General features: G+C 38.0%; 1 protein-coding gene across 3 annotated transcripts in view; it reads right to left on the reverse strand.

Moving 5' to 3' along the window:
• col12a1b (collagen, type XII, alpha 1b) overlaps positions 1–19,306 on the reverse strand; it is a 93,348-nt gene that overhangs the window by 31,979 nt on the left and 42,063 nt on the right. For all 3 annotated transcript variants that reach the window (XM_088626664.1, XM_088626663.1, XM_088626665.1), the window contains exons 26-41: positions 18,947–19,086; positions 17,612–17,741; positions 16,146–16,285; positions 15,897–16,029; positions 15,783–15,803; positions 15,395–15,534; positions 11,608–11,737; positions 10,688–10,827; positions 9,037–9,166; positions 7,424–7,566; positions 5,791–5,920; positions 5,293–5,435; positions 4,560–4,689; positions 3,981–4,100; positions 3,046–3,192; positions 2,626–2,742 (exon numbers count right to left, since the gene is read on the reverse strand). In XM_088626664.1, the coding sequence (XP_088482790.1) occupies positions 2,626–2,742; positions 3,046–3,192; positions 3,981–4,100; positions 4,560–4,689; positions 5,293–5,435; positions 5,791–5,920; positions 7,424–7,566; positions 9,037–9,166; positions 10,688–10,827; positions 11,608–11,737; positions 15,395–15,534; positions 15,783–15,803; positions 15,897–16,029; positions 16,146–16,285; positions 17,612–17,741; positions 18,947–19,086 (2,034 nt within the window). The remainder of the gene's footprint in view (positions 1–2,625; positions 2,743–3,045; positions 3,193–3,980; positions 4,101–4,559; positions 4,690–5,292; positions 5,436–5,790; positions 5,921–7,423; positions 7,567–9,036; positions 9,167–10,687; positions 10,828–11,607; positions 11,738–15,394; positions 15,535–15,782; positions 15,804–15,896; positions 16,030–16,145; positions 16,286–17,611; positions 17,742–18,946; positions 19,087–19,306) is intronic.

Raw genomic sequence — 19,306 nt, forward strand, 5'->3', positions numbered from 1 at the left:
GACTTCGTCTTTTACTGTTCTTCAAAGCAAGGTTCTAGTGTGCATTCATTCTCTTTTACTGTAACATTGATGCATTGTGATTAAAACCAGAAAATGCTGCCTTAGCACACGCAAGCTCACAAGCACACATTTTCTACTATGTAGTTCAGGGGGGTAGCTGCATCAGCATGCGTAGGCTGCAAAGGAACAAGTAATAGGTTTATTACATGCTGAAGAGAGAAGAAAGAAAACACAACGTTTCAGCCTTGGGGCCTTCTTCGGGTGTCAGGCCGAAACATTGTGTTTTCATTCTTATCTTATCAGCATGGAATAAACCTATTACTTGTTCCTTTTCTACCATGTACAGTATGTTTTCACTTGTTTTGTCATAGCTTATTCAGGAGGTAATTAGTAGTGCAAAAGAGGAATATTAGGTGTGACATTTTTATAGGTTTAACAACCTTACATAATATGAGACTCAAACAAGCTCATCAGTTATCCCTGCATAATTAATAAGAGCAGTGAAAGTATGCATTGAGTTCCTACAGCATTTCAGCACATGTTTCACAACTGAATCAATAATGGTTAATCACAGAATTATTAATGGACTTTTTACCCTTTTTGACTATTTGCTTTCTGGGAGTAATTCTTCCAACAGCTGCATTAGTGCACTAACAAAATGGATCTACTGTAATTTGGCAAGCTGTCTGAATATCCTCTGTAATGACTACCATGGAGAGTTTTAAAAATTCCAATACAGTTACTCTAAATCTAAGTGAGAATATATAACAGATGGATAAAAGGCAAAATGCAAATTAAAAACAGTAATTTCAGTTAGTAACATTGAAGGTTTTAACCTGAGAAATAATATTTTATTCTTTTTGAAATTATTCCCTAAACCCAAACACAATACAGATTCCTTTTAACAACAATAGGAGAAGAAGCTGAGCACTGCCATGAATGTATAGGCAAAATCAACATAAAATAGTATTTTTTCTTGTTTTATTTTTTAAAATATAAGGTCTATTATATATAGTATACCAAGTGTGGACCAAGTGACACAGACATGCTGACGAAGCATGTTTCTTTTAAGAAACAGCTGGATAAGATCTTAGGTTCAATTAGTTCAATTAACTAATGGGCTAGATCTGCCAAATGGTGTGCTCTCATTTGTAAGCCTTCTTAGGTTGTTATGTTTAATAACCCTTAATTACATTAATGACCCTTAGCCACAGTGTGTTACAAAAGTATTTAGACCCCTTGCACAGTTTTCACATTATACTGCTTTAAAGATTGAAGTCATGACGCCTTGGTGTGGCGATTAATATATAACCTCCCCCACAAATTCAAAGCAAAACAAGTAAAACAAGTAAATAATATTAAATTAGGAAAAGTTATGATTGCATAAGTATTCAAACACTTTACTGTGGCAAACCTGAATTCAGGTGCACAAAATTAGTTGAACAAGCCACATATTTATTTGAGTGGCATCTGCCTGTGTGCAGGAATAGTTGTTCAGATGATTTCATAACAACTGCTCCTGTGCCTGTAAGGTCCCTCACTCAGGAAATGAATTTCAAGCAAGGATTCAACCATGAAGACCGAAGAGCATTCAAAACAACTCAGGGATAAAGATATACAAAGGCACAGTTCCGGAGAGGGGTATAAAAATATTTCAGAACCTTAATATCTCTTTGAGCATGGTGTAGTCAATCATTAAGAATTGGGAAATACCCTTACACTATCTAAATAGATACAAACCACAGAGGGGGCTTGTTTGGTACTTGAAAAAAGCATCTCAAATCCTGCAAGGGGTTTGCAACAAAGGACCTAAATGATACTGCAAAACATGTGGCATAAGGTTTTGTGGTCAGCCAAGAATAACTGGAACTTTCTGAACAATGAAAAGTGTTAGATCTGAAGTAAACCCAACAAAATGCAGCACTCAGTCAACTGAGAAGCTTGTTGAGACTGATGGGAACATACTGTAGGTGGAGCAAAGTACTGGCTAATCCTAAACGAAGACCTGTTTCAGAGCTAAAACTAACACAAATTCAGCTTTAAACAGAATAATGCCAAACCAAAACCACACTGGTGTTGCTTAAGAATATGTGAATGTCCTTAAGTGGCCAAATTGAAGTCTGGACTTGAATCCTATTGAAAATATATGAAAAGACTTGAAGACTGCTATCCATAAGCAAATCCGTCAACAAACAGTGCACCAAGCCAGTATGCAAAGTTAGTAGAGCATTATCCCAATAGGACTTTTGGCTGTAATAGGTGCCAAAGGTGCTTCTGCCAGATAATAATTATTCGTGGGTATGATTACTTATGCAATAAACAGATTTCTTTTTTTGTTTAATTTTGCTGCATTTAGTTAGGATTTGCTGTAACTTGTCTTATCCTTAGAAGTCTCCAGTTTGAGCTTGTAGATTTTGAATAAAACATTCAAAGTCTACGTGTGAACTTAAACTTGTCAGTGCGAGGCAAAACACAAAACATGATTTTTCACCTCTGGATTGCACATTCTGCAAAATAAATCACTTTAGTCCTTTAGTTCCTTTCCTTTTGTAAGCAGCAATACAGCACAAGCAAATGTCTATAATATCTGACAGTTTTAAAGTAAAATGAGATTAAAAGAATTACCTTGTAGAGGATTCAGTTTAATCCTGTAAGACGTAGCTGATCTGTGAGGCGTCCACTTGATGCAGAAAGTGTCGAAACCAACCTGGTACGTTGTCAGATCAGTGACGTTCAGATACACTACAACGAATGGCAGAGAACATTGGTGCCTTACCAACCATATGAAAAAAAGTTGATAATTAAACTTAGCTTTTTAAGGGGGACCAATTAAAAACCACCGAGAAAGTAAAATAAAAGTACAATGATTCTCTTGAGATATGGCTTTAAGTCAGTATCTGTCGTGACATATCATTTAGAGCATAGCACAGTACATTGCTCTGTTGTTCCTCCAACATTCATTCTATTTAATAAAAACTATAGCATTTATTAAAATTCAAAAAGAGTATAACAAAGAAAATAAATAGAAAACATAGAGGCATGTACGTGTTGTTCCTTGTCCGATCAGGGCTCCACTTGCTCCTCCATCGTACTGGGCGTAGACTTTGAGATCGTATGTGGTACCAGGGAGCAGGTTATGCAATGTGTAGGCAGTGACATCACCAACAAATACCTCCATCGTTTCATCCTGATCTGAAATTCAAGATGAGGCAAAACCATGGGTTTTAAACCAAGCAAAAGCACTCGCTTGGGTGATGCTGTGTGTTTCTCCAGTATTTAACCTTCTTTCCGTGATTCAATGTTTAAGGTAATTTTCTGAATACTTGCAATTGAGCATTTGGCTGTCCTTTTAATGTTAAACAAGTTCACAAATTTTCACTTATTTTTATTTAACCATTCTAGTATTCCATTTCTTGACATGAAATACTCTACATGAAACTAACCCTTTAAAAATAAAAAGTTTAAACGTTTAGTGCAGTTCTGAAGGGCAGCGAAAGATCTTTCTTTAAATTATGGTCACCTCTTACTGAGTGTTTACAAGTGGAGTTAACAGAACTGTTGCTTAGTGTCAATGTGTAATAAAATGTAATCCCTTTGGAGCTCTGGAAACTAAGGGAGGAGGGGAGTTACTCTGGATGGGAAGGATGAATGGATTTGGAGAGGAGACGGGACAGATGTAACTACAGAGCTAGAAGGGAACTGGAGATTGGAGATTTCTTTGTATCTGTATCTCTACAATATTGTAAACTATTTCCTTTTTTTGTTCTCTTAATCTTTCTGCTCTTTAATGATGGTATGTGAAATGTGTTGAAAATGAATAACAATACAGGAAAGAGACTTTTTTTAAAATTTGAAGATTCATGGACGCAGATAATCAAAGAAAGTTATTTTTTTTTAAGCACTGGTAGTAAAACGTTTGCTGAATCCGATGGCCTTTACCGACAGGATGCTTTGTTGCAGGAATGCGCCTGTTTCCTCACCTGTGGGCTGGTAGACAAGCTTGTATCCCAACACGGGCAATGGAGCAGGGTCCCAGGACACACGGAACCGAGTGTACCACTCGTCCGAAACACGCAGGTTGCGAGGCTCCAGCAGGCCCACTGAGCGATTCAAAAACAGTCACACCGTCTCGATCAACAAAGCAGTTGTGGTCAATTGCAGCTGTATTTCAACACCTGGTTTTCTATCTTTACACCGACTTGCTGTGTTATGTGCGTGTTTCAGTTTTTACTGTGGAAATGGAAACAGAGGGCCTACTTGGACAGGGCAGGAATAGCAGTGTGGCTTAAACCATTGAAGGACAGCCCATTTCGACCTTCTTGCACAGACACCTTATTGAAAACTTACTAAGCAGCTAAAACAGGAAGACGCTGTTTTAATTCTTAATTAAGACCCTTTTTTTAAAATTCCACAACCCTGAACTCATGGCTGATAAGCCTAGTGAAAGTACATATAGCATTCTACACCTAGCTCTATGGGACATTTAATTATTCAGTTGCTCCTCTGAAGGATAATAAATAGTTCCAGAATGACAACACTATCCACTGAAGCCTTATTACCTGTCCTTCCGTTTCCAGTCAGTTCGCCACCAGGTCCATCAGCATACACAGCCACCACATTAATCCTGTATGGAGTGTCAGACTGAAGGTTCTGTAGGACGACATTATTTCTTCTTCCAGGAACAACAGTCTGCAGGAAGCAAAATGGGATTCAAGAGCATGAGCGAGCTCATCAGCTTCAATAACACATATTCAGTTAGGTTTTCTCAATCAGTCTGCACTAAGAAAACACTCCACTTCACATATCACAAGACACGTTCAAAGCACGCCTTCAGTTCCAAATTTGCAAAGATTTTGCCACAGTTTTATTCATTGGCAATCGCTGTTTTCTCTCTTTAATTCACAGGCATTGGTCAACGAGGATGGAATTCACTAATGCACACACGAAGGTCACTAACGTTTTTTCTAAACACCATAGAACATTTTCATTGAACAAATCTTGTCTGCGGCCCAAGTTAATGTTGTAAACATCCAATAACTTATGCGACTGCTTAATGTCTCCATATTCAGTCATGCGTTTTATCTGCTGCGCACACTGAAGTGCGTTATTTATTCAAGTCAAAACTAGAAAAAAAGCTAAGTGAAAAGTTAGAAAAAGATCTGAAAACATAGATACGCCAAAAACTGGCTTCCTTTCCTTAACAAATACTTATTTCAACCAAAAGATGTCCCCCTACTTCATTAATTTGAAGGTGATGGTATAATGCAACCCTATTATCAAAGGACTGCTTACAAATTCTTCAATGGGATCTCCGGTAGTGGGAGCATAGGAAATCCTGTACTGCTGTACCGGTCCCTCTGCATGATCCCAGCTGACACTGAGGGTGTCTGTAGTTGCCCCAAAGACACGAAGGTTTCTTGGTCCGCTGCGAGGCACTAAAAATAATGGCACAGGAAAAGGAAAATCAAACTGACCGTACTGAAGGTCTGAAATGTAGAAATCCAATACTGAATGTGCTGGACACACCACATAACCAAAGCCTCCAAAATCCGTATCACTTCATTCATACTGATGTTTCGGTATCTCGGGCAAGCTCATTTGAAGTGCAATTTATAACACTTGGATAAAAAGCAAGTTTGAGAAGAAGGGATGGAAAAAAGAAGACTCTTAGTATTTCATTAATAACAGGAAAAAAATGACTCCCCCACAATCTGAAATCTGAAAGAAATGTCCTATAAACATTCCTGCGCAGCCATACAATAAACGTGCAATAAAAGCAGAATTCCTTACGTGTTGTGCCCTGTCCTGTTACTTGAGATCCTTCTCCATCAGCATAGAGGGCCAAGACACTAACAGAATAAGGAGTGTCCGGTATAAGCTGTTCAATGACTGCATTGTTGGTGTTTCCTGGCACAAGAACCTAGGCAATACAATTTCATGGCTTGAGTTATTAAAAAAAAAAAAACAATGTCCTAAAATTATAATTCCCTATTCGATGGTTTGGTTTTTGCGAGACGGGTAAAATGAGTTTGAAAAATTGTTCCCATGGCCACGAAAAGACATCTGGCCAAGTACTGTAATTTTCTTAACGCCCGGAGAGTCATTGCCATGGTAACTGATTCATGAAAGGTGCTACCTGGAGGTATACCAGTTCTCATTTTTTGCTAATCTTCTTTTGAGTAAACTATTACTTTATTAAAACGTTTTTTAATGAGATTCCATATTAAGAGAAAAATACAAATGTCCCATTGTTTCCAATATTTTTTATGTATATCTAACATTTGGACATTCTCTGGATTTTATTTTAATTAGAATGACATTATAAAAGCACATGACATTTAGAGTTTATGGTTGGTTAATTAATTTAATTAATACTCATAGCTTGCATGATTGTATGCCTAAGAGTATACCCTCCCAGTTTGGGTCTGTAATTTTGTGTTTTCTGTAATGAAGAGCTCTTTCCAAAAATAAGAGAAAACCAACAAATATTTCTTATTCATTTTTTTCACAGAATTATAAGGCATCTCATTCTGTGCCATATCTTTAATGATTGCTGTTGATGTACAGTTTAAACTATAAAATGTATTATATAAAGAATGAAATGTAATAACATTAAACTGCCTGCTCTAAAAATTCTGAATAAGAAATTAGATTATATAATGTAATTCAATTTAATTTATGTAATCAATTAGCACCATGTACTGTGCTTCATTTCTGATGCAAGATTATTACAGGTGCGTTATCACAGAAGTTTTTAGAAAAAACCTTACTTGTTGCTTTAGGACAAACATTCAATGAAAACACTCAGAAGGCTGTGATTTTGAAAACATAAAGAAGCTTGTTACTTTTTGTTAGTTTTCAATGTATTTTGCTGCACAAAAATACTGCGATGGAACACTGGCATTTTAATTGAAGTGAGGTTGTGTTTAAAATAATTAAAATATGTTACTTATCTTTTAACACTAATATCACAGCTGTGATACATTAAGTCTTGATAATTATTTATTTTTTATAAAATGAGAGCATCTGATCAACCCCAGCATCTCTCCCACTGTGAATACAATAAGTGATTCAACTCAGATTTAATTTTGAAGTTAATCCAGACTCACACACAAATAAACAGCCAATTAATTTAACAGTCATCACTATAAACAGAAAAGACCCCCCCCAAACCTCTGTTGTGAGAAAACAGTTCACATGTGTCAAAGTTGGTTTAAACTTAAACATGTTCAATTATTGTTTAGGAAATTTTCTGTGCAGCAAAAAAAAAGATAACAATTAAAAAGTACCAAGTTTACTCAGAACTTTTAAGTTAAATCTGAATTTGACTTAAAAACTCGACTTCAAAGCGCTCCTTGGCTTTTATGCCAAGTGCTTGCTTTGCAGTTTGGGCTTTAGATCATTCATGAGCTTGTTGACTCACATATTCAGAAGGCCTTGTTCCACTCAAGGGAGCGTAGACAACACGATACTGCTGCACTTGGCCTGAAGCAGGCTCCCAGCGCACATTCAAGCTGTTTGGAGTTGGATTATAAACCTGAATATTTCTTGGTGGGCTCCGCTCCACTGTTAAGAGAGACAAAAGCGTTATGAGCACAGCACAAGTTCATGCTTCATTTCTAAGGCTTCCACTAATAACCTTGACTACCATCCAGCTAAAGGTTTTAAGAGAGACTTCTACTGTTGACAATTGGACTTTTACAGGGCCAATAAACAATGACAAATGGAATAGGGCATTGCTTCTACAGCCAAGAAGAAAAGAAAAAGAACACAAAAAACACAAATTAATCTAGAAAAGTTCTTGGTTTTGAAAAGAGTGCATTTTGTGAAGATGGGGATATTTAAACTTCCAAAAAGATGACCTAAGCAAATTTAACAGGATATAAAGTGATTTTATGGCTTACATGCCTCTCTCTCTAAAAAAAAAACTTTCCTTGTTATTAAAACAGAAGCAGATGTATTAGCAGTCTTGGGGAAAGCTACTTTTAAAAAGAAATGGACAGCAGTTACAATTTGCTTTCTTAAGTGATCATATTTTTTAATTAAAATTTAGAAACATTTAATAAAACGTTCCTGTGATCTATTTTGTGTAGTGTGTATAGTCACTTTAAAAAGTAATGCATTACCACTGTATAAGCAATTTCTGGCATTTCTATAAGCAATTTATAAGCAATGTACAAGCAATTTACTTCTTATTAATTTAAAGTAACTTTAATGCATTTGAAAGTAACTTTTCACAATACTGCTTATTAATTTTGCCAGTATTTAAGGTGTATTACCAGATTAAATTCTTAAAGAAAGATGAGGCTCTTAATTTGATCATTTGTTCCTCATATTCATATTTACATTACAATAACGGTATAATGGTGGGAAAATACAAATCAATGCACTAAAAGTGTGTAGTTAATGTAAGCAAAAATGATTCACTGATGTCATTTCCTTTCAATTATACTACCTATTTCGAAGCTGACTTTGATGGACTAATTAGCAAGAAACAACATAAAGGATCAGATACCGCATACACAATGGGATATTGAACATGAAAGAAGTTTAGAAACAGAAAAATGTTAATGAGATAAACTATTCCTTTCATGTTGTTTATTTTCAAGCTATCTGCGTTCTCTTTTTATAAAAAAGCTTGACGGTAATAATTTCAAAACCACAAGTATGTTTTACAAGTGCTTTGTTTGAAACAAGGCCCAATTTTCCTGTGGGAAACCAAGCTTACTCATCTAACCCCCTTTAAATGGACTACACAAAGTCTAGACACGAGACTCTTTGATGTGCTTTTCACCAAAATTAAGATACACTATATGGTTAAAGATAAATAAAATTTGGAATTATTTATTTCAGTGTGAGCAATGAGCACACGCTACTTTTTTCATCTGTGCATTAAATATTCTCTTGGATAGAAAAAGAAGTCACGCTCGTGACATGACTACATGCAATAAAAATCTGGTTAAATGACAAACCCTAAACCCACAGAAGACAGGCACGAAGTTCCTCTCCTTGGCTCATTTAAAATGAGGAACTCACATGTCTTTCCAGACTCCGTGAGACGTTTGCCTTCCCCTTCGGCATACACAGGGACTACTGCCACATTGTAGACTGTGTCGGGGAGAAGATTCCTCAGAACAGTGGAAGTGGTGCCACCCGATACTTGCTCCTGTTCACAACACAGAAGAAACAATAACTTTATACGAGTGTGCATCTACTGTTTGAGGTAGCAAATCGATAATTTGTAAGCCAGGTGTTAGAATGAAAGCTTGATAGTTTGGAATACTTTACTTTACCGTACGTCTCAAACAGGTACTCAGAATACCGCACACCTGGCATGCAAGAACGCTCCTTTGGAAATGTTTTTTCTAAAGTAATCTGCTGCATCATTCATTTTGACACAATGTTGAGCGGAAACTCAAAGCTCTGAAAAGCTGCGCTGTAAAGCAAGCTTAATCCATACAGTCATGTAAAGGATTTTTGTGCTTCACATAAAACGTTTATTCAATACACACATGCCACTAACCTTGTTTTTCTTCCCTTTTATTTCGACAGTACATAATGTTGCGACCTTGAAACTATATATGAGTGGGAGGGACGTAATCTTTGGGGATGAACTACTGTATCTTCTACTGAATTTGCCAGTCATGGGGAATGAATGAAGAAAGCATAAGATAGGGGGCACTTAGTTACATATAGTTATGTTCTTTTCATTCCAAAAGACCTCAGAGAGCCTTACATACAGTACAGGAGAGAAACTACTTCATCCACCAGTGAACTGCAGCTCCCACCTAGACGACATGCATCTGCCATTATGCGGCAGCAACCTCACTGTACTCCAGAAATGATGGATGACTGAGAAATTGCCAACTAAATTAAGGGGAAACTTCAGGGAGGCCAGTTTGTACAAGCCCAAAATGGAATTTAGCACAAAAAGGGGTTAAAGTCCCTATTGTCCCTATTGTTTGAAAGCTGCCAAGGGATCTTTAATGATCAAGTGGTCAGGTCCTCGGTTTAACGTCTCATCTGAAGGATGGCACCTCCTACAGAACTGTGTACCCAGTGCACAGTGTATCTACTGATTCGCCAACAGCACTTGCAGAAGGAACCCTGGAAGTCTCCCATCCAGGTTCTCACCACGTACAGCTCGCTTAACGTCTCACATATTTGACAAAATCAGGCTACAGAATGATAAAGCTGCTGCCAATGGGCAGAGCCCTACAGTTGGAGTTCGACGTGATTTCTTATTTGTTGTGCTGGTGCCGACGGCAGCTAGCAGCAGTCTTCGTTATCACCTATTGAACAAGCTTATTTTTGTTATTATTCACATTTGTCCAAAGAAGGATGAAACTATTGATTAAACTATTGAGGTTAAATTATAAGTATTGAACAAAAAAGGGAAACCCCATCACTCCTGACACGCTCGTGCTGAAAATGTAAATGCTGGGCAACAAGGTGTATGAGTAACCTCTGATCTTAGATGCTGAAATAGTTGCTGAAAATCTGTATATAAGGATTGACAGGACTTGCTTAACAAAATCGAAGGTTTTACCATCAAGGTGAGGTGGCTAACTTGTAAATCGTGAAGCTGAACTGGTGGAACCTTTTTAGGCCGATTTCTCTATGGCCAGATGTGCTGCTATTAGGAATACAGTTAGCGAACAAGCTCGGCACTAGAGGAAAGTCTTACTATGTCCTCGGCTCCCCCGGCGGCTGGGACGTACAGGATCCTGTACTGGCGCACACTGCCCTCGGCTGGCTCCCACCGCACGTTCAGAGTGCTTGTAGTGGGATCAGTGACCTGCAGGTTCCTCACTCCGCCAAGGGGCTCTGAAACACATCAGGGGGTCACGCAACTCTGTGAAACCTGTTCAATCAGCTGAATCTCCTCCCACCACCACCTCCTCCAGTTTTAACAAGCTGCAGTTTAACACGCTGATCTTGTCCTACCCACCGCCTTACCGAGTGTAGAGGGTAAGATTGGACCACGCTGCTCCACTAAAAGAAACATCATGATGATGATGTATATGATGCTGCTCGATAGTTAAGCACAGATATAAATATCCAGCTTTCAAATCACTCATGATACAATCATGTCAGTCTGTGCATTCAATTAAATTCACATTCATAGCTGTTTACCTAATGTGCACTATTAAGCACTATTAGATACTGCAGCACCATTAAGATAAAGAAGCAAGTGGTTGAGATACTCAATCACTGAGAATGATTAAGGGTGTATTTATGATTTAAGGTTTGAGGAAGTAATGTATGAACCATAGAGCTGTGTTGTTGAAGCCTACGCCCTGGCTGTTGAGATCTTCAGCTACTAGATACCAAACAAGCTACATGGACCAAACGGCTTCCGCTTATTTGTAGTCCTTCATGTATTCCAGCTGAGGTGGTCAGATTGTTCAGGATGTTTTTCTTTGTTGTTTTAGTGACAAGAATTGGTGGGAGAGCAGTTTCCCAAAGAATCCTTCGGCTAGCATCCCGCGGAGGAGCTGGTTTCTCATAAAAGGACAAACTCTTGTAACACGGAAGCACCACATAGCGTCTGAGACAATTACAATGTTATAGATCGCAGGTCAGTACAGCCCAATGGACACTTACTGGTCTTGCCACTTCCTGTTATTTCTTTGCTTTCCCCAGACGCATACACTGATGCCACACTGATGGTATAGGGGGTGTCTGATGTCAGTTTCTGCAAAACAACGCTGTTCCTTCTCCCCCCTACTTGAACCTGTTCATAAAAGACACATAAAAATAGAATAACAACAATCAGATGACTGGGTTGAGCCATTTGATTACAATAACGCATTGCATGTAGTGAATGTACTGTAACTGGAGCAACGTTGATTTCCACAGTCAATACAAAACACCTTTGATGAGATGGTATTGATATTTACATGAGTAGATATAGAAAAAGATAATGACATCTGAAATCTCCACAGAAAACTATTATTTTTATGTAGTGTATTTTAAGATCCTTCAAATTGTCAGAACATGCTCGTCACACATTTTGAAAATCTAATAATATGTAATCCCTGCCTTACTGCTCCATAAATTTTGTAATACAGCATAATCTACAATCTACTTTATCTACGGTCATATTTTCAAGGAATGCAAAATATATACCATATGAAAATGAACTTATTCACTATTTAATAATATAATAATTCGAACTAAATAAGTTTTAATAAGAGATTGTTTTTCTCTGATATTAGTTTTCGAAGGTTTGTTAGGATAGCATCATCTATTAGCCCTACTCCCAGACAGCTTCTGTATGTTTCCAGTAATTGTGGATATAAGCACTGTTAAATCCAGCCAATATAAATTTAACAACCCAGTTCCATGTCTTTGACTCAAGATATAATTATCTTTGCTTCTGGAAGGTCATTAAGGCCTAGCAGGAATTTCTCTTAGAAGTCTTAAAACTACAAAAGGGGTTCCCCAAGGCACAATGCTAAATCCCCTGCTGTTTGCTGTGTAAACACTGCCCCTGGTCAAACTCGGTAGTGACTCATAACCTCCTGACACCAGAATGCACCAGGGATTTATGACTATTCCTGGAACAACCATCAGACATCAGTAAAATTTGGAGTTTCTTAAAAAGCTGTAGTTTCTCACCTCTCCGAAGTGTAAAATATTTCTCATATCTTTTTTTTGCTAGGATTGTTATATATATATATCTCTGACCATTGTTAGTATCCTTTAATTCCCTTAAATATGTCGACAAAGTGCACCTCAGAAAATTACTAGACAAAACAAAATTGCAGGCAAAATAAACCCCGCCTGAGAATTCACACATTCCAAGCCTGGATCTCGATAATAGAGGCCCAGTTACAAAGCCACATGTCAAGAAATAGATTATTTTGGAAAATTACTGGTTTAGTTATTAAGAAGCAATAAAAAACTACTGATCCTGATGTACAATGACTGAAAAAATACTGCCACTGTTTTTTGCCAGTTCCCAACAAAATTATTTTGAATCAAAACAATCATTTTTCTAAACACCACCCATGCTTGTAGAAAACCTGGGGCGCTAGTCAAGCTTACAATTGTACCATCAGTAAAACTCCTGCTGAGGTTAATTCCATCAAAGCCGTCAAATTAAGACTTAAACAAAGTGAAGCAGTCTCTGGCCTCAGAGGTGTAATTAGGTCATTGAAATCTAGTGAAATAGCATGCAGAATGACATGTGCAGCCATCTGTGTTGTAAGACACTTTAGGATTTGTAACCACAAGGTTGTGAGTTCAAATCCCAGGTGGCTGGGATTGTACCCTTGAGCAAAGTGCTTCAGTCAATTGACTGCAGTAAAATGCTCTGTGTAAATCAATACTTTTCAGGTTCTCATGGTGAGAACCTGTTCACACTTGACTTGATCACTTAAATAAAAAAAATATCGTCCTTCCAATTTAGGAACCTTTGTACCGTAGTTCAATAATCAGAATTCTGGAGTATTCTAGGTAGAATTCTGATGACATAAATAAATGTCAGGAAGCAGCCATACGCAAGTATAAGTAGACTCACTAGAAAAGTGAAATGATTCAGTCTTGAGGACTTCATCCTACAAGTTTTCCATGCCTGTTTTCTTGGCAGCATATATTAATGCAAACCATATTGTGTATCATGAAAAGTCTGCTGGATGTCACCCTTTGCAAGTAAACTTCACAAATGTGGTATGAAACTCAACAGTGCGATTTTCATGCAGGCTTTTTTTAATATTGTAGCATCTACTAATGAGAATGGAAGGCCTATGTACTTTATACATATACAGTAATTTCCATGCAGATAACACCCCAGGTCTGGAACCAAGGCCTCAGCACTGCAAGGCAGCAAGCAGTGCTTACCACTATACCACTGTATCTGTACCAGGTTATGTTAATCTTCTGCTGAACTCAAATCTTGTGAACATGGTGTACTAAGGCAAGAGTAATGCCTTTGGTACAAAGGATTTCTCTGAATTCTTAAAGGTTAAGTGAAACTTCTTAAGGTTTTGGTAAAATCCTTAAACCACCAAACAAAATGTGCAGAAGATCACATTAATGGTAACTGCACATGGCCTAAGAAAAGTAGTTGATCAAAGTCTAGTCTGGGGGCTCTTGCTCTCTTTTGTTTCAAAGGGTGATTTATTTCATTAAAGACGTACTGCTGCTACACCCTTGTCACATTTTGCAGCAAAATCATAATAATTAAGCAAACGTTGATGTGAAATCTCATTTTTGAGTCTTCTAGCTTTCAAAACAACAGATTTGATCTCAGGAGTGGGAAGCCTTAAGTCCGTTATTGCCTGACAGAGACAGATTTTGTCAGTACTGTTCTTATATTTGAATCATGTTTGAAAGCACAGAAACACAGTTCCAAACACTTAAAAATTAGGCCCTAGTGCGTTTTTGACTGAATACCAGCATTTTGCCAAATGAAAACACTGATCAATTTACATTAACACAGCTGCACAGCTGTACAAAATTGTTTACTGGGTTTGACTGATGTGCAAACACAAGGCAATTTACCAGTATTAAAAAAAACAATTCTGAATGCATTCATGAATAAGTATACTTTATATTATATTATGGCAATACACAATGACTGCCATTTTGAAGCTCTGAATAGTTCAAGAACAGCATAAACATTGCTTTTTACTAAAGACAAGAACACAGGTACTGTGTCATACCCCGGTATAAGAACGTTCGGTATATGAATTTTCGCTAATCTGACCATGAAGAATTTGTACCTTGTAATTTGTTATAAGAACAAAATTTTGCTAATCCGAACTTTGAAGATCGAAAGTGACCAATTTTGGCTGAGAACCTTCTGAGAACAACTGGATTCAGCACCACTGAACAGCTGCATGTTTCTGCGCAGGCACAAGGCACTGTGGTTAAGGCCACCGTGAGGCACCATTGCTGAGTTTACAATCACAACGCAAGGTTGTGCTCTCATTCCCAAAGTGTTTTTTTGTGATTGTTTTGTAGTTGCTGTTCATTAAGGAATTGCATCCTTAATGCTGTTCATTAAGGAACTGCTTGGGTCTTAAGGAAGAGAGAAAGATTCTTTAGCGTAATAGTCAACAAGAGTATACACATCGTCCTAGCTAATCGCTTGGATAGCGATCAATTACGAAAGAATAAAAAATCTAAATATTATCTAATTATAGTTGGCTTATTTGAGTAGAACTGCATTGTTCACTTAGCTTGCTGTAATGGCCTGTATGGTATTGTATGTTTAGGGTGGTTTTTGAGTGAACTTTTCTTCGGTTCAGAACGGGGTGGAATTTTCCCCATAAGAAATATTTTTTTTTCGATTTTACAATCTCCCACCTTCCGAACAGATTTTCGGGAACAAATTAGGTTCGGATCCCGGGGTATGAGTGTAATTGCATGGCGCTTCATTTACCGTTTGTAATTGACCCCCCGCTGTAGGGATATATGTTATCCTGTAGTTCTGCACTCTGCCTGGAGCAGGGTCCCACTTCACAGTTAGGCTACTTGTAGTGGCATTGTACACCTGCAGATTTTGCGGGGCACCTGTTGGAGCTGCGGATATAATGAAAAACGCACTTCAGAGCAGGCATTCATTCACAGAATCCTGATCAGATTATGCATTTTACAAGTCCTGTAGATTAGAAAGGTGGATAGCCAACTCAGTACATTAGAGAATGTGGCTGCAGCAAGAAAATGGAATTTTATGCCATCTGAAGAAAATTAATTTCACATCAGAAGGAGCACATATCACTAAATGCATGCTGAGTAAGTATTATATATAGAATAGTAACAGATCTTACCTGGTGTTGGAGCTTTAGACACTAGGAAAAAAGGAAAGGGAAAAAAAAGAAGAAACGTTGAATACCAGGCATTTTTAAACTAAGCTAACATAGCTTGAGGAATATAAGCCTTACATGTGCGTTGGCTCCCCATTAAATCCTCACTCTCTGATTCATCTGGATAAATGGCTGTAACTTGAACATCGTAGATTGTATTCGGGTCTAGATTCTCCAAGACACTGGTGTTTTCGTCACTGTTAAGGATTGCCTAGGGAACAAATGGCTAAGTTACTGATACAGTCAAATATGTAGAAAGTAATACACAGCTCTAATACTAAAAAGTGATCACAACCGTAGATGATCATGCTTTGTCTGTGCTCTTACATATTGGATGTCGCTTCCACCCTGTTTAACCCAGCCGATCCTGTAAAGAGCCACATCAGGAGCCCCGTGATCCCATGTAGCTCTGAAACTCGTCTGTGTGACTTCAGAGAACCTCAGGTTTTTCGGCGCTGGAACAACATCTGTGTAAATTGTGAAAAAGAGATAAACTCAGCTCGCGATACTGTATTTAGTTGAGAGCGCGCGGTAAATCAAAAAGACTGAGATCAAAACATGATCTTGTCAAAACAGATGCAGTATATCAGGTTGTGGGAGGCTGAGCAGAGTCTAAATGTTCACAATAAGTTCTACTAAATGGAACTTTGGGAAGCGCTACAATAATCCATTACAGAGTACAGAATGTGTCAGGTGACTCATGAGTCATGGCAAAGGTTAGAGAGCAAGAATGTGCTGGAGCGGGGATGAACTCCAGAACTGTGAGTATCAGGAGGCCAGGCCATTAAAATTTGGCTGAGCTTCACCACGTTGGACACGGCCATCCTAGTAATTAGGTTCATCAAGCAGAATTAAAAAGTAGCCAAAAAGTGAAATCATAGAGCTCTTGTCCGTTTTCATTTTTGAGACTAAACATGATCAAAGCCACTCAGTCTGCGTCCCTTTGTACTGTAATACACCTGAGGTGTATCAAAATCGAGGATATTTGGATCAAATAATTTAAAAGCTTCTACTTAGGTGAAACTGGGGATAATGAAAGTTGTTTAGTAAGTGATAGATTGCTACGGATGAAAAATATGAATTCACTATGTAAACTATGTTGATATAAATGTCAATGGAAAAAAGCCCCTAGACAATTTTAGATGTGGAAAGCAACTATAAGTTGCACAGTTTAATATATTATCATTATTATCTTTCATCTACATTGATTTCAGTCATATTACACAAATAAGAGGTATCTGAATAAATGTGCAATGCTTTGATTGTCTAGTCATCGTCTGGAACACTGCATCAACTATATTTTTAAGTGGCCCAGATGTGTAGCAGTGCCTTAATATCTCAATCATAATATTGACTCTGCCGGGATGTGACTCTTCTTGTTCTGCTTCTTCACCTGAACTTTATCCAAATTATATTGGCTTTAGCATTCCAGCAGCACTGCTCCAGACAGGACATGTTTTAGCAGAGAGTCAGCTTACCATCAGTGGTGTCAGTGGAGGTGGAAGGAAACTGGGACACCCAGAGAACGCCCCCTCCTCTGCCCGGAACCTAACTCAAGACCTTAGAACTGTGAGGCAGCAGCACTAATCCCTATGCCACCACTCTGTCCCCTACAGGGATGTGAAATAGGTTCATAAATATTTGCTATGTCAACTTATATTTGTTTGATCCAGGGCACAAAGCACACCGGACGGGTGTGGGTGTTTCATTTTGCAGGTTGGTTGAAAGTTAGGGGGTTATATTCCAGCAACAGAGCTGATCCTAACCACGATTCTTCAGAAACTCTTCCTTACCAGTTACAGCTTGTCCAATCATTGGATTTCCAGCACCTTCGTCATAAACTGGTGTAACAGCTACATCATATTCCGTCTGAGAAGTCAGGCTGTCAATGACCTTTGTAGTTATGCTGCCCGCAACTTCGATCTGAAAGCGAATTAGGTAAAAAAGTTTCATTGTTATGGTTAAAATATTTTATAAATATAAGAATAAGAAAAGGATTTTATTTGAAACGTGAAGATCAGAAATGAGATCATCAATACACACTAGCTACTGTTTTGTCTTTTTAAAACCAAAAAGCCACAATATTATTCTGAATCCTTTGATGGTGTCTTCATGATATCGCAGAATCCCTTAAGGTCCCAATACTGGGGAGGGGAGGTCTATCCAGGAAATGTCCAAAAATTTGCAAAGCCATTCGACTGAATTGTTTGTAATCCTGGGAAAGTGCACCTTCATGTCCAGACTCTTAGAAAGAGAAACCATTAAACAGCACTGCAGCCTGTGTGCTCCCAGACCGTTTGAAGTTTATATTACAGAAAGATGGATTTTCTAGGTGACTGCATGCTGGGAGAAGTAAAGGTGTCAATGTTCTCTACACGCCATCTCATTCTCCTTCCTGCTGCAAAATCAGTGAAAATACAGTGCAGTCCCAATATAATTCCACATAATTAGCTGATTTTTGATTGACAAAAACATTTATCCTGAACAAAAATGAAAAATCATTTATCCCGTTGAACATTATCATCCATCAGTTAACAGAGTCGTTGAGCTGTTGTTATTTCTTGGGCATACATCACTTCAAAACTTTGCTGAACAAGTCCATAAGGGGCTTAAGATGCATGAGCTTTTGAAATCCAGCGGAGAAGTTACGATGGGTCCCACAGAGTGATTTATTTCACAGGATATGATAGTCAACTGGGGCCGAAATGTGCAGCCAAGCGATCTTCAGAAGGCACTGTCTTCCAAGGGGTAAAGCCATAAAATATACCTCCCACTACACTGGAATTGTGAAACGACATGGTTCAGGTGAAGAATTTAAAATTCCAACAACCAAGTGAAATCTGTTTCTGCATTTGCCTCCGGTACGGATATCCCAAGTGTATCAAAGTGATGTGAATACATGTTGAAGCCAAAGGAAACAGTAGCAAAAGTAATATAAACCCTTGGTAAAAAAAAAGCACAAATACCACAAAACATTCACCATGAGGGCATTTCACTCAACTATTCCCATACTGTAGTTCAATATATACGCATACAGTGTAATTTCAGTAGAAGTTACTGCAAAGTTAGAGACATAGGATAAACTCTGGACTTCTGATAAAATAGACGACTCCCCATGCACACCCTACCTCTTTGGCTTCTTCTCCATCTACAGGCTTGTATGTGATAATGTATTTGCGAACTTTTCCTGGTGCTTTATCCCAGTTAAGTTTCATGGTGCTGTGTGTGACATCAGTGATCCTTAGCTCGCCAGCTGGTGGCAGTGGCACTGGGGTAAAAAAAAAACAACCAAAAAAATGAAACAGAGGAATGTGCAGGTTAAAGATCAATTAAATTCCTTGCACATTAAAAACGGCTACATTTCTCAACAGCATCAAATCCAAAGGAGAAAGAAAACATTTTGTAATTCGGGAGTTTTGCCTGTTTGGAATTTGTGTTTTTGATAAGAATGATTACAAAGAAGAGGAGGCCCTTTGTCCCTCTTAACT

This window comes from Lepisosteus platostomus, chromosome 3 (genome assembly GCF_059453375.1).
Source record: "Lepisosteus platostomus isolate fLepPlt1 chromosome 3, fLepPlt1.hap1, whole genome shotgun sequence".
In the NCBI taxonomy this organism is placed as follows: domain Eukaryota; kingdom Metazoa; phylum Chordata; class Actinopteri; order Semionotiformes; family Lepisosteidae; genus Lepisosteus; species Lepisosteus platostomus.